General features: G+C 50.9%; 1 protein-coding gene across 6 annotated transcripts in view; it reads right to left on the reverse strand.

The window, feature by feature from the left end:
- CCDC88C (coiled-coil domain containing 88C) overlaps positions 1-16,219 on the reverse strand; it is a 122,035-nt gene that overhangs the window by 61,513 nt on the left and 44,303 nt on the right. For all 6 annotated transcript variants that reach the window (XM_031454194.2, XM_064486204.1, XM_064486205.1 and 3 more), the window contains one exon: positions 10,689-10,758. In XM_031454194.2, coding sequence (XP_031310054.1) covers positions 10,689-10,758 — 70 coding nt within the window. The remainder of the gene's footprint in view (positions 1-10,688; positions 10,759-16,219) is intronic.

Below are 16,219 nucleotides of genomic sequence, written 5' to 3' on the forward strand. Positions count from 1 at the left end.
GTTTTTTTTTCACTTGAGGCCTTTTATTTGGCCTAAGAGGCTCTAATCCTTAGACATAAACACATATATCCCTGCAATGACTCACTCCTGTATTAAGGCTGGAGTGATGATCAGTCACAATTTTAGTTCTGATAGAAAGCAAATGCCCATCTGAGTATTAAAATCCTCCAATGAGTCTCACCAAAATCTCCCCGTGGCCACAGTGTTCCCGTCCAGCCCACGTGCCTGTCCTCACCTCTGTCCCTTCGCAGTCAGTCCCCAGATGACTGGCAAAGGCTCCTTGTAGGCCCTTTGGTGGACAGAACAGGGACAGACCCCTTCTAGATGCCATCAGTTCCTTTTCATAAAGTGATTCACCTTCTGTCGGTCATGTACCTGGTGCTGCAACCAGCCCAGCCGACACGGGAAGAAAGCGTTTTAGGAGCCTCAAATCAGCCCAAACAGAAGTCAGAGTTCACAGAGAACATACAGCAAAGGCCCCAGAGGACCTAATTATATCATCCTCAAGAGAACTTAAACAGCCTTGACGATGCACTCCCTCAGCCCACAGCAGGAAAAAACGGCAAGTTAAAAGCGGGAAGGAGCACCAGACAGGCCCAGTGTGAGTAGCAAGAGCCCAGGCCGGTTCTCTGATAGCAAAGAAGATACCAGAAACCCCGCACACATACCCAAGGGCTCAGAGCTGCAGTCTGAGGCTGCTCAGGGAAAGAACAAAGGGCTCTCTGCCCGCTCCGCATCCCGCAGTTACGCACAACGACGACCCTGGGTCATTCATTCATTCATTCACTCACACCCATCAGACATCAAGAAAAAACTAAGCCTGACCCAGAGCACTGCTGGAAAAGGATGGAATTCCAGTTTTCTAAGTTTTGTAACAGAGAGGAGAGGAAAACACTTCAAAAGTAGAAAATTAATTTTAGAAAAATGTTCAGAAAAAAATTGCTTAGATTTCCTCACGATGAACAGGGCACTAGGAAATTCACCTCTACTCTCATTCACGTGAAGCAGGGCTGTGCTCACACCAAGCTACGTGAATAAGGACATTTGCTGTATTACAACAAATGTGTCCTGTGACCTTTACCTGTACACAGATTCCGAGGAAACTTAAAAAAAGAGAGAGAGAGAGAGAAAAGCAGAAGTTCCCTCATTTCTCGTGGGAAGCCGACGCCCAATTCCTCCCAGGATTTCAGCAGTAAGAAGAACTACTGCTATTTTCAAGAATCTACCAGATTGTGGGTTTTGAATAGTTTCAAAACACACCAGAAGACTCTCTACTGGGTCCCTGCCAGCAAGACTGGCACAGGAACACAGTTGAGCTGGCAAAGAAGAAACAAACCTACAGACAACTCCCTCCCGAGCACCGACCATGTGCTGGGTGCTCGCAGAGAACATAACCATAAGCAACAGGGCCCTCGGAGCTCAGACCTAGAAAACCAGCAATTTAAAGAAGCTGATTACATGCTACGGGAACCCAGAGGAAGGGCCTCGAGTGTGCAGTACGGATAAGGCAAGGCTTCCTAAAGGAAATGACTTTGGAGCTGAGACCCAAGGGTGAGGAGAGACTTGGGGGCTTTTCAGGGACAGGGAAGAGTGTGTGCAAAGGCCTAGACAAAAGAGAACAGCACATGGTGTGTGTCAAATTGTAAGTGCTTTGTGTTGAGTTTATTAAGTGGGTATTCAGAGTGAGAAATGGGCGGCGGGGTATGAAGCAACATGGTTTTCTGTACCTGGTGAGTCACAAGCAACCAATGGGTAGTAGGAGGGTCGAGCACATCACACATCCTTTGCATCTACCCACAACCCCAGGGGGAATCCCACAACAGCCTGAGCTAACGGCTGAGTCTACGAAAGACCTTATTTACTTACTATCTGCTTCGTAGAGTCTTGGCAAAGAGAAACTCACTCCAGCCTTTCTCAGCACAAATTGACTGCATATACGCTGCTCTGAGCTACATGTAAAGCTACAGATGTTTGCCGCAATCGGCTTCCAAAACAGAAGGGAAACTATCTGATATGCACGTGTGATAAAGGTGGGCTTGGGGATGAAGTGCAGTGGGACAAGTAAAGTACACCAAGCTCTAAAACGTGGAGGCTGAATCAGATCAGGGTTGGAAAATTCCCTGACTTTCTAATCTCATGTCCGTGGCAGACACGGCTAGTCAATTACGCTTTCTTACTGAGCCTGGAACAAGGCCTCAGAAACCTCCTGAACCCAGCACTGTACGTACAGCCACTGCCCATCAGTGAAAGTTGGCACATGAAACAAAACCTGTCTTCCATGCCTGGTTCATAATCTCTCAGGTCCTTTTGGTTCTATTCTTTGATTCTCTAAGATGCAGTCATTTGAATGTTCACACATTCTCTGGATATGGAAAATAAATTGTGTTGTCTACAAGTGATCACTTAGGTATAAAGGCAGAGATTTGGGCAAAGGAAGGCAAACAGCCTTTCCGAGAGGCAGCCCGTTCTGCTCCAAACTGCACACACTCTGCCTTACTGAGGGTGGATGGCACAGGGATTCACCCGCAGAGACGGGGGTCAGAGGCAAGCAGGGACCCTGACTTCTCCGTCTGGCTAACGCGGCTCCCACAACCGGAGGCCCAGGGCCCGTGAGTCACCAGCCAGGCTGCGGGTTGAACCCTCACCACCCGGAAGGACTGACCCATTCGAGTTAGCTCTGCCCTCCCCACGTGCCCTTCGCGCCTACAGGCCACGACTGCACTTTCATGTAACATGCTATCACTGGACTTAATCCTCAAAGCAATCCCCAAAGGACGGTATTATCTCCGTTTCACACACAAGAAGAGGCTCAGACAGGCTGAGCCACAGAGCCGAGATTTGGTCACCACCTGCTCTCCCCGCACTCGTCCCCCCCCGCCCCGACACTGCCATTATTTGTGCACATGTCCCTTCAGAGCAGGGCTCTCCTGTTTAGCTTCTGATCCCAGTGCCACAGTGCAGGCGTTTCACCAGTGTCTGCTGACGGAGTGACTGACGGTAACTCTTAGCAACAAGTCCCCGGTAGATGAACAAAGAGAACAGTTTCGGTTTCCTTTCTTTTTGGGGTGGAGATATATATATATATATATTTTTTTTCTTTATTAATAACTCTACATTCTGCTCTCCTCTGACTTACATGCTGGAGTTAATGACTAACTGTCCTTTCCCCGATTTCTTAAAAACTGGTCATTTTATAAGGATGGGGCTGTCTCACTGATGTGAAAGTAACATTACACTGAACATGACCCTGTTCCTCCTCAATGTATAATGACATCTCAAGACTCACCCACCCGGGCACAGCTCTGGAGGCCTTCCTGGGAGCTCTGCTTAGACTAAGAGCTGTTGTTAATTTAACAGTTACCTTGGGTTCCACAAGGAACAGCGTGGACAGTAATTCCTTGTGGATGGGCACGTGGGGACCCTCCATAACACCTGTCCCAGGCCATGGGGTAAGAGGCAGGCACCTCTACACACCACCTCACAGCCTGGAGAACAACTCCTGTGAAACCCTCACCTAGATTTCTTACACCCAGAACACTACACGTGTGAACTCCACCAGGCAAGCCCCAATTGGTTTAACTAGTCATTCAACAAACGTTGAGCACATGTGACCTTTGCAGGCACTGAGTCGCACTTCTGTGTGAAATGGTGCAGGGGACTCCACAGTGCATCCTGACCGGTGGCCCCCGTATCGCACTGTCTCTCCATCACCCACACCAAGTCTGTCCCTACCCCCAAGTATCCCCAGCACCACCGTGTGTGGGTAACGAGAAGCCTCTGCCCAGATGACGCAAGACAGAGGCGCCCAGATGACGCAAGACAGAGGCTCCCAGGTCACGCGGAGCAACTTCAAACAGGCACGTCAAGCCCCTCAGACAGCGTTACGACCAGAAACAACTCCCATCAGCCTGCCCAGGCCACAGAGGCTGAGAGCTATTTCACTTCCCAGCACCAAACAACTGGAGATCAGAAAAGGAGCATCAACCACAAGAATTCAGCCTGCGACCCAGAGTCAGCACTGGCTGGAGGGGAGGCAGAGGCAGGAGGCGATCTGAGAAAGGGGCCCTCCCAAGCACCAGGCAGAAAACGCAAAGCCCAGATATGATCACTGAACATAAAGACCTTTGACAAATAACAGCTCGTCCCTCCTCCTCGGACGGCCAGGGCCACAGAGAGCAGTCCCGCTGGAAGCCATGGCGCGTTCTCTCCGTGTGCAGCCCATTGCTAAGAGGCGATAAACACAGTCCGGTATCCAGGCAGATCCCCAGGCTGCCCGGGACACCAGCCTTTGGCTGTGCTCTGACGCTCGCCTGCGCCTGCCGTTAACCAAGCTTTTCACGTTCCTAGAAGAGCAAAGAGCTGGCTCTCAGCTCAAGTGCCCAGCAACCCCCCGTGCTCTAGATGGACCGGAGAACTCATTTCTGAATCCAGGAGGCAGCACAGAAGAAAAGGAGCAGGCCGCAAGCCACACCATTTAAAACAGCATTTGGGTGCCTTTCGGAACCTGCTCCCTCCTCAAGGAAATGCCTGCAAGAATAGTTTTTATTAACTTACTTCTTCCCTCTTCATTTAAAGGACCTAAGGTTTTTGCAAATAAAAAATTTTTTTTTAATATATACACACACAGAGGGTAAGAATTCAGGAGAAAAGAAAAAAAAAAACAGGTTATGGTTGGGAAAAAGAACACAAGAATCGCTCATTAACCCTAGTGGCAGGCCCCTGACCCACCATCTAGGTCACTTGGCCAGCAGGACACTGGGAAGGGAAGAGAATCTCAGTGGCAAGAAGATTGTTCCTAACAAACCAGACTCAGAGCCCTCCTCCCAGGTGCCGGGGATGGAGGTCGGCCAGCAAGCCCTCGGGTGCATGGACCCTCAGAGGTTCCTGTTAGTCATCAAAATCCAGAGCCGTGCACCATGAGGGAAGTTTCCATGGGATCCAAAAAGCACTTCAAGGACGCCCTTGACAGGAGAGCAAGTAAACACTGAGAGGGTTAAATATTAAATTCCAAGGAGCTTCAGGAGCTCCGTTTCCCTCCGGCCTTTGAAACATAAACTTCAGCCGTGACAGAAGACTTCCTCCCTGCCGCTCTGCACGGGCCTGCCAGCACATCTCCACTTCTCTGAGCCTGTCCCACTCAGGACGCTCTCCCTCTACTGCTCTGTCCAGAGTTCTCCGAGGCGCTGCCACACATCTCCGCCTCCAGGAAGCCTTCCTGACCTGCCCAGGCAGTACTCACTATCCACCTTGCACTCTGTGGGAAGCACGCTCACACCGCTTCTCACCCTGGAACAGACTTGTCACGGACACGGTCTTCCCCCTCTCCTGGCACAACGCAGACTGCGGGCTACTTACAGAGACAGCCTACTTGTCTCCACAGCGGGCATCTGACAGCTGTAACTGGAGGAGGGCTTGGGTAAGCTGCTCGGCGAGCCTCTAGCCCGCGGGTGCTACTCAGAGGAGGAAGGACACAAGGGGGTTCCTGTCCTCTATTTGGGAGGATCAGAAACTGGCCTCGGGTTCTCCAGCCAGAGCGGCAGCAGACCACCCGCATGAGCTGTGAAGGAAGGACGTCCACGGCACCTGTGGGCACAGAGGCTCCAGCTCCTCAAGGTGCCTTCTCTGTCCCTGGAGGCCCCTTCTGTAACTGCTCTGAGAGAAGCTGAAGACAAGGACCAGATCACTGAATAGCAACTAGTGGAATCTCCAAGGCTGTCCCCAAAGGTTCCAGGTGTACTCAGAGACAGGACCTGCAGGGAGCCAACATGGGGCCCCTCCATGGACCCGGGAATCCCACCTGGCATTAAGAACTCAAGAAACAGCAGGCAGAAAAATGACGGTGGCCCGTCCTCCTGCTTGGGACCAGTGATTGATTGTTCTCATATGTGACCATCTGTGTAACTTACTGTGATAAATATACCTCTTACCTATGGGACCACCGTGCTGTGTGCCTCTGGATGAGTTCCCTCCCCTCTCTGGGCCGGGTTTCTGCACCTATATGGTTCCCACTTCCCATTCTAAACAGCTTAGGAGCAATCAGCATTCACAAGTCTGAAAACCACCACTGCACTTGGATACAAGCCTTGGAAGAAGAAACAATGCTCTCTTCCAGCATGACTGTTCTATGATTCATCACAGAAATTAATTTGCTAACACCCTGGCTTCCTGTCAGACAAACCTAGGCAGTTTTGTGTGTGTGTGTGTGTGGCGGGGGGGGGGGGCACAGTGACAGGTCTGGCTGCTGAGAAACCAGAGCCTGATGGGACTGGGGAGCTGGTCTCGTTCGGCCAGCGCCTTCCCTCATTTTACAGATGCAGCAGACATCATGATCTCATGGTCTTCGTGCAGAATACACTTTTCGATAAACCATATAAATATGTTTAATGGGAGCACAGCTTGCAACATGGGGGTGCAGGCAGTTTTCAGTGCATCATTGTCGGCCTAGGGCAGCCACACACATGGTGCTGGGCAGAGACTGGCTCTCACTTGACCCTGAGCGCTGACACTTGACTGCTGTATCTGTAAGAGCATGTGGCTAACATCTGCAGGAGCACTGGCTTGAGGGAAGAGGGAAGTGGGGAGAGGAGGGGGAAGCAGATGAAGTGGGCCTCCAGCACTTAGGCTCGATATTTACTGAGCACCTACTATGTGTCAGACACTGCTCTGGACACTTAGGATACACTGGCAGTAACAACGAAAAACCCTCAAAGATTCCCACCCTCATAATAGATTACATCCTAGAGGGGGAAAAACAAGCAATGAAACAGACATTTAAAAAAAAGGAAATGATAGAGTGTATTGGAGGGTGATGAATGCTGTGAAAAACAGACAGCAGGGCGGGATGAGAGGGCTGGGCGTCCTGAGGGGGAGGGAGGGCTACAGTAGCAACAGGGAGGCCAGGATGGGCTGCACTTGGTAGGTGGCATTTGAGTAAAGACTGGAAGGACCTGTCTTGGGAGGATCTGGGAAAGTGTTCCTGGCAGAGGGAACAACTGGTGCACAGACCCCAGCACCAGGAGACAAGAGACATAATCTAATTAGTTAGAAGGCCACTCTACCAGTCAGGAAAAGGAGGGTGGTGTGGCAGCAGGGCAGGAGAGAAGAGCTCAGATGTTTTGCAAGTAGAGCCAAGGCACCTGTCTGAGGAATGAATGGGTGTGGGGAAAGAGAGAAGGCTAAGATTTGGACACCTGGAAACAAGACAAAGGATCCCCTGCAACACCCAGTCCCGTGAGTCTGCGCACGGCCCAGCTACTGGGGAAGGCTGCTGCGAGCCATTGTATTCACAAGAGCGAGGGTTCGAGCAGAGTTCTGCAGGACACCACGCTGGGCTCCAAGAAGCAGGGTCTTTAGTAACGAGGCACTAGACAGATGCTTTCCCAGGGACAGGTATCCAGGGAGATAGTTGCAAAACCACGCAGGATCAGAGAAGAAATCAAGAGAGATGATCGGAGGTACAAACAGGAAGTAAGAGAATGGGGGTTTGGGGCCAAGAGGGCAGATATTGAGGAGAGATTTTTAAAGTATATTAAGTGCTTTCTTATATCCATTAAGCTGTCCTTGAATCCCACTCAGGGCAGAAAAAAAGAGCCCAAGGGGTGCAGGATGTTAATTAGACATAGAGTAAAATCTCCTAATAGCATGAGTTGTGACATCTCCCTTTTTTTAGGTCAGAGGAAGGGGGACAAATGCTTGGTGTCTTGGGATCATTTAGTGTTGTTTTGGATTAGATGTTCCGCTGGGATCAGTCCTGCCCCTGGCACCTGGCTCTACTGAGGTGCATTTGCCAAAACCAAAAAATAACCCCAAACTGAAACGTTATAAATAACAGCATAGCGTCAACATCAGCTAAAAAGAGCACAGGCATGCTCCTGAGGTGCGTAGCAGAATTCGTTTAAAAAGCCGCCCCCCCACCACTACTTTTAGGCAACCACACACAAAAGAAACCAACTTTGTCCTTTATTTTAAAAGAAACCCAAAACACTTTACCCGTTTATTTTAAAATTTGACACAGAAAAAACCATCCATAAATATGTCTCTGGCACTCATGTCTGTGTCTTCTTGCTGGTGCACCTCCCCTGCCAACCTCCTCCGCTCTCGGAGCCCCCCGGGACTCCTGTCAAAACCCACCCATGCGTGCGCCCAGCTCTCTTCCCACCAGCCTTGACTGCGAGTGAGGCTCACTACCCCCCCCCCCACAGGGGCCCTCGGAGCCTGTGGCAGTGGGCAGGATTCTCGTCCTTCACCTTCCCAGGGCTCTCCACTTCATCTTTCCAATTTCTCCACCAGAGCCGGGGCCAGAGCCTCCCCCATTGATGTGCACTGATTCTCCATGATGCCGGGGACCGGGGGCACAGCACTCACCCATCACAGTTTAAAAGCTGCTTCTCCACAGTGTTCTAAAACTGGCCTGTGGCGACGGTTGCACAACTGTACGTTGACGGAAAAAAATCACTAAACTGTATACTTAGAATGGGTGCATTTCATGGTATGCAAATTATACCTTGATAAAGCTGTCCACATCTCTGCAGGTGCTTCTGGTTAGCACCAACCCGAGGTGGGACTTGTGTTCTCTGCATGGGGACAATCTCTCGGCCCCGTGTGGTTCTGAGGGGCTAGAACAGGGACTGCTGAGGGCAAGGCTGGAGCCAGGGTTCTGGCGTGTGGGGGTGCCTGCTGGAGAAAGGGCCCTGGGGGTCCAAGCTTCCAAACGGCAGCAGGAAGTTGGGACAAGGAAGAGGGGACACCGACAACAGGAAGGTGGGCAAGCTATGCAGTCTGATGGGGTGACAGGGTGGCTGGGTAGGGGAGGAGGATGTGTGAATTATTAGACTGAACCATATGCCACTGCCACCTCTGTAGGTCGAAGTGGTTGAATATCGTCAAATACCTACAGCTCAACCTAACAACTCTCCATGTGTGAGAGGGACGGGAGCTCCGCTCGGGGGCCAGACAAGCAGGCTCCCAATCAGCCCCTCTGCTCACAGGCTAAGTGACTGAGGGCTTGTCACTTCAAATCTGTGAGCTGCTGCCTTCTCATCTATACACGGATGGCACAGCCACACCCTAGAAGCACATTCCGTTTCCATTTTTAAATACATGTCCAATGCCCAGCACGGTGGGCTCACCAAGGACTCAAGCAGGGAGCGCCATTCCTCCTGCTCCCCCACCGTCCTGTCCTCATCGCACATGGCTGTCTCTAGAACAGATGGAACAGCAGAACTAAGCCTGGACCTACCTCTGCAGGCATCTCTCTCCTCTCTCCTTCTTAACACCAGCCCCCAAATAAGTCAGGACAGGCAGCACAGTTCTGCTCGGCAAAGCAGACCCTCACTTTCCTGACGTTACTACAGAAATACCAGAGTCCCAGTTGTCCCCGGGGCCCAGCCCTGCATCTGGCATCCTCTAGCTGGGGGAACCATGAATAAAGCCAGAAAACAGATGGTCCTAAGGCAGAGTGGAGAGCGGCACAAACCAAAGGCTCCCTGCTCCAAACCCACCAAGTGAGGGCGGATGCTCACTGCCAGGGGCCACCACGTGGACCTGGGGGCACCTGCGGAGCTAACGTGTGAGGCTGTGAGTGTTCACGGCTCAGCTGCGCTAAAGACGAACTGGTCAAGCCTCCCTCTGGCTCCCACAGAGCAAAGGCAAGCACATCAGCCAGGACACCTCTCATAAGTAGAGTGATTTGACGGGCAGCTGCACCTGACCCAGTGCCCCCAGAAGCCACTGTCGCTGCTGCTCTCAGGGCCACGTCCTCGGCGGGTCACTCAGTGTACTTCTCCTTTGTTCTCAAGGCAACGTTAGCTCACAAGGACAGGAACAAGGGTGGCCAGACTCGAGTGTGAGTGGGGCGAGGAGGTGCCGACAGAGGGAAGTTTCAGTTCCTCCTGCAAGAGCCTCTAATGCGTGGGATCCTTCCTGCATTCCCTGACCCCTCACCTATTGCAAGAGGCTAACGAGGTCCCCATGGGAACCAGGGAAGTCCCAGCAGGCGAGCACATCCGTCCTGCGGGCCTTGAGCGTCTATTCATGAGCCGTGGGGTGCAGGTGATGCACAGGGACCTGGAAGGGAGGGAATCCCTCACCCCATTCAGCTCACCCCGAGTCAACTGTCAGGTATGAATTAAGCTCTGACTTTCTGGAAGGTGTCCAGGAAGGACATTTCAGTCTTTCAAAGTCACATCAAATGTCTAAGACTTAGGACTTAGAACCATGCCCACCGGGACCCAAAGACCAGAGGGAGACGTGAAAACAGACACACAACAGGATGTCCTGGTGAGACCTACTGTCGGAGAACAAAGCGTCACAGGATCCCAGTGGAAGGGACACTAGATCCCTCAAAAGATTCTCTCTTGCCAATAGGTAGTACATCCCATAATGATGTAAGGAAGAGAGACCCCCATGGGGTCCCCCATATAACAACTCAGGACCTGAGGCAGTGGCCTCGCCTGCCTCTGCACTCAAATCTGAGGAGCGAGAGGATTCACTCTTAGGGAAGAAATGTGCTCTTGGCTTCATGCCTCAGGGTTGTAAGCCCACCCTTTAACATCGCACCAGAACGATCACGTTTCCACTGTGCTGCCTCCAAGCTGGCAGGCAGAGCTCTGCACCCAACAGCTGCCCAGAGCCGCTGGCACTGCCCAGGCTCTACGGGGGAGCGGGGGGCGGGGGCGGCTTCCACTCACCAGACAGCGGGTCCTTGCCAATCATCAAGACATTGGGCAAATTCATTACGATCAGCTGCTGGAGAACTTCCTGCAGAAACAAAGGGGAAAGGACACTGTTAAAACAAAATGAAGGCTGATTAAGAAAATTACAGTTTATCAAGTTACTGGATGAGCACGCAGCCATTAAACAGTAACTGTGAAAATACTATTTAACAGGAAGGACTAGTTCAGATACAAATAAATGAAAAGTCAGAGCTAACTGTGCTTCCACCTTGATCATTACCACGTTAAAAATGAGGTCTGCCTGTGTACTGAGACTTTGGGGGAAAAAAAGATATATTAGATGCTATTTTAGCAGCATTATGGGAGAGCTTCTTTTTAAAAGATGTCTTTATTTTTACTGCATGGTTTGCTTATGCAATTAAAAAATACAGAATAAAGGTTAAAGAGATGCTACCGAGTCTTTCCAACCTGATGATTCAGTATCCTAGCCTTCAGCAGGCCTTTGGTACAAATTGTAAATGATTAGACTTCTCTCATTTGCAGCAGTAACTTCCCCAGGAGAGGGATAAATCACAGCTCATCTGTGCCCGTCAGAGAGGCGGTGCACGGGAAATGTGCTGCCTTCTGGCCCTCACACCGAGGGCTTCTGAAAGGAGGCCCAGGCACCAGCCATCAGTCGCGCCCCTTGTCTGGGTGTTTTTAATAGGTTGCCCTCGGAGGGTGCCGACCCACCACCTACGTTTCCCAGGGCATTTCTCAAAGTGGCTTGGTCTTCCCTGCCCAGAGGTGCCTCGTTTTTCACAAGTCAGAGGATGAAAACCTATCTTTATGGACGACAAGTAAGGCGGCAGGACTCCTAAGTATTCCTGGTCCTACAGAGGTGGTCACTATAGAAACTCCTGACTGACAAGGCTCCTCTTATGCCTGTAAGAAAACGTGTCCATTGAGACACTTCTTTTAGCCATCGCTCTACTGTGTAATGTGAGGAATCTCTGTGTTCAGTATACTGCCAACTAGCGCTGACAAAGAAAGGGGGACAGCGAACACAACTGCCTGATTCCCTCACTGAATCCCCAGAAGAGAACAGTGGCCTCTGGAAGCACGCTAGGAGGCAACCACCATCCAAGAGTGTATACGAAGATTTTATCCACCCTCCTTGTTATCTTTCTATGGCTCCCGTCCACACCAGAAACTGGGAGGAGGGGATGCTAAACCATGAGGTGTACCCCACTCTCAAACACACCAGGCCCCTTTCCCCTCAATATGGGAGAATGCCTTTCTTAACTATCTGGGGTCACACATCACCGCATCAGAGATGATTAGTGTTTTCTCAAAACTATCTCAGTGTTGGGCAGAGCCTGAGTTGTGTAACAGCCTCGGCCCTCCTTCAGGGCTTGGAAAAGTCAACAGGGAAAAACTGTCTCTCAGTTGAACGCTCTCACCAAAGGATTCCACAGTCCCACCCTGGGGCAAAGCTCACACCATGAGTAAAATTGGAGAAGTCCACTTTCCAGCTTGCTCATCCTGCAAAAGGAAGGTCTCCCAACCAGATCAGTCCATTCTGTCACGGAGTCCCTAAACTCAAGTGCTCCACCCAACTTCTACAATATTTCCTAGTTATCACTGTCCAAACTTCTACAGTCCCTTCTGAAGTCTTGGCTGGTTTCCCTCTGCCATGGTCCACTGTCGGGGCATTAGCCCTATTAAACAAAACGGTATTTTTATGCTAATGATTACCTAAGCAAAGACTGCTGGAAATGTTGCTAGAAAATATTGCTGGAAAATTCATTCTCCTTCCAAAGCAGGATGTTTAATTTTGTCTGATCAGCACATTCTAATTTTCCCACAAGAAACATGTGTCCCTTGTACAATTAAGAAATACTGTTTTACGAACAATGTTTTATTGATCTGTTTCTTTCAGAACCCCATGGGGCTTCCAAGATTTAATCCTGCGGTCAAAAACACCCCCAGATGTTAACTGTTCTCCTCAAAGGGCCACCTGTCACATTTCCAGCAAAAGCAGGCTCAGAGGTGTGAGTGCCAGGGTCAGAGCTGTCCAGTAGAAATAGAACATGAGACACATTAATTTCAAATGTTCTAGAAGTCACCTTAAAAAAATTAAAAAGAAACAGGTGAAAATATTCTAATAATACACTTTAAGCCAGTATATCCAAAAAATTGTTGTTTCACCACGTAACTGACATAAAATCATGAATGAGATATTTCACATTCTTTTTCACACTAAGTCTCTGAAATCCGGTTCATAGTTTACACTCAAAGCACATCTCAATTCAGATGCTAAATTTTCATTGCAAACACGATCTCAAAAAGTAGACTTGCATACCCAACTTACTTCAAACACACCTAAAAGCTTCTTAATAACTGAATCGAGTGTCAATTTCTAAGTCTGAATTAATTAAAACTTCACTCCCTCAGGGAGAAGTGTATGGCTCAAGTAGTAGAGCGCATGCTCAGCACCCAGAGGTCCTGGGTTCAATCCCCGGTACCTCCTCCAAGTGGAAATCAATGAAGAAACCTAATTACCTCTCCCTCAGAAAAATTCACCTCAGTCACTCCCGCCACATCTGGAGGCCCCACCAGCCACATGTAGCTAGTGGCTGTCAGGCTCAACACTGGTGACTAAGGGACTCAGTGGCCCTCAGTCCTTGAGGAAAGCCAAGCAGATGCGCCCCCTCAGGGTGGCAGGGCCTCCAGGGCGACAGGCCAGGCCCTCGGTCTAGTGGGGACGTGAGGAGGCTGCAGACGAGGGGCCCCTCCCGCCTGGTACCCGGAACAGAAAGCCACTGTGGAGAGCACAGCTTACACTGGCCTGCTTGGCGGGCACCTGGTCACACCCCGCTGGCCACGTGGGGTGGGACAGAGCGAGCATGCAGAGCACAAGCCCCAAAGTGTGCTCTGAGCAGCCCCCAAATTTATAACAAGCCCTCCTCGTGCCACCTGGGCCTTTGCAAAGGCAGAAACAAAGGCCACTGTCACATCCTGAGGCCAGGACGAGGGAAAAGGACACACAAGCCTTGCAGCCTCTTGTGCCACCCCATCCTTGTGGCCTGACCCCTCCTGGAATGCCCCCCCCCCCCCGTAGAGAACTCAGGTGCAGGGAGGGAGGAATGGTGGGGGTGGGGGCTGGGGGAATTAAACACTGAAATCCAGAGCAGACTTTGTACCCCTCCTCCTTCCCACACCCCCTTTAGGTTTGTTCTCAGGTCCTAATAATAACATGTCGGGAAAACCCCAGATTTTCCTTTTCATAAATGAAACTGCACTAACTGCATCTTGGAAGGATCTCATCGGTGATCACTGTCAACAAACTAAAAGTCACAAAAATAGGTCAGAGCATGGTGGCTTTATCTGGATTCTTAGCAGCAAAGGGGCGGAGGCTGGAAAGTGCTTTGTAATGTAAAAGGGGAAAGAATCCATCTGACCCCACCCCAGAAGCAAATCTAAAACTTGGGATCTTAACTCCGGAAGTTCCTCCAGGGGCTGTCCTGACAGAAACAGGGCCCTGCACCTGGGGGAGGGAAGGGACCAGCCGGGACACTCTCCAAGAAGCGTCTGCCACCCCAGCAGGGGGTCCCAGGGACTGCATCCAGGTTTGCACATGGTGTCAACGAGCGGGGAGACTGCCAGCTTCCTGATCAGGAGCCTGATCCGGGGAGTGCCGAGGGCTGTCTGGAGGCCATGGCACTGGCTCCCAGAAGCCACAGGCGGGGGAGGGGGGGTGTTGGGGGCAAGAACCAGAACAGAACCAGGAAGCCTAGTGGAAGGAAAACGCTCCCTTCCTATTAGAATTCTCTCCCAACAAGGACAAACGTACTCTACTCAGTGGGGAAAACACAGGACACAGGCAAGCCCCATTCCAGGCTGCACAGGTAATGGAGCTCTGCCAGTGACAGGAAGGATGGAGGAGGAGCGGGTGAGCACATTCCAGCGGCACCTGGTCACGTGCAGAACTCACGCATGATCACAACTGAGTGAGCGGCCCTGGTGGATGGGGAGAACTCTCAGCCACCCCAGAGCAAACAAGACCAGCACCCAGGCTCATGGCCTCACTGAGCCACAACATCCCCGCTGGTCAGCACTGCTCCCCGACTCAGAACCCAACCCAGGGCCCAGGCTGCAACTCCTGGTCGGCTCTGAGAGGTCACATGGCACCCTTTCCGTCCCTCCTGTCACCAGCCTTCACATGGGCCAGCACTGCAGCCTAGACGTTCCTTCCCTTCCAAACACCCTCAAACCTCACTCTTCCCAGGGAAGCACCTAGGTTTCCTGAACGTCTGCACCTTATGGGTGTCGGTGGTGTTAAGTCTTAGGATAAAAAGATCTGGGGGGCTCAGCCATTGCCCTCTGCAAGGGAGCTCTGGGAGGCAGGGGCACAGAGGGAAGGGAAGACAGGGGCCTGTGGCAGCACAGGAGGGGCAGGGAGGGGCCCTGGAACAGACCCTGGGTCAGGCCCAGATGCCTCAATCCACCTGGTCTACCCCCAGGGCCTGAGGTGACCCTGCGGCTCCCAGGGCTTGTCGATGAAGCTCATTTTCTGCGTTTTGCCTAGTCGCCTCCAATAACTGTCAGGTCCCTGTGGGGGACAGGCCTCCCAATTCCTTCCTAGCCAGTCTCTACCCAAGACTTGGGGACAGTGCACGGACTCAGCCATGGCAGCCGAACGTCCCAGAAGCCCTAAAACAAGACTGTGCTTTCTGCCAGGACCTCCTCCCTTGGTTTGGAACAGGAGGACTCAGCTCAGCCCCCCTCAAACTCACCCCCTCGTCTCACCTTTGAGCATAAGTGTGTGTACCCCAAATGCTGCCTACTTTACCTTAAAACTGTCAACAGAATATTAACTAGAGGCTTTAAAACCAACCCCCCTAAAACCTCAAAATACAAATCCAAGTATGACGGGGCATGTGATAAGGAGACAGCACTTTAGTATCTGTCACAAACCGAAGCTGGGAAATGGTCAGGTAACAGAAGACAACGGCCACTATACTGGTTAGGAAGATGACAAAAAATGCTTAAATGAGTAAAAAGATACCTAACTGGAGATAGGATAATAAAGATATTCTGAAAAAGAAGGAACCCTCAAAGGAAACATGCCAAAACAACGGAACTCTCTTTATTAGAGTGACCAGGACAAGAGCAAGGTCTCCCAACATTTAAAAAAGATTCTGTAACATGGTTGCATGACTATAAATTATTTTCACCCAGTGGCATGACTTCCTAAAGAACGTACAGTCAGCAGCAACTCTTTAACAGATATTGAACTGTGAACATGACAGAGCCACTAAAAAAAAAAAGAAAAAATCCTTTCCTCAAGACAATTCACAAAGTATCCAACATGAAAAATAATATAGATTATTGGTTTTTTAAAATCATCCCCCCTCTCCAATCAAACTGTACTCCAGCATCGTCCATCAGGAACTGCAAAGCCTCCATCAGCCGGGAAGAAGCCAGGAGAACCCAGCTGGCTGACCAGGGATGAGGGCAGAGGCTGGCTTACAGCCCTGAGCCCCGTGTGAGGGGTGAGGCAG

The sequence above is a fragment of the Camelus dromedarius genome, chromosome 5 (genome assembly GCF_036321535.1).
Source record: "Camelus dromedarius isolate mCamDro1 chromosome 5, mCamDro1.pat, whole genome shotgun sequence".
In the NCBI taxonomy this organism is placed as follows: Eukaryota; Metazoa; Chordata; class Mammalia; order Artiodactyla; family Camelidae; genus Camelus; species Camelus dromedarius.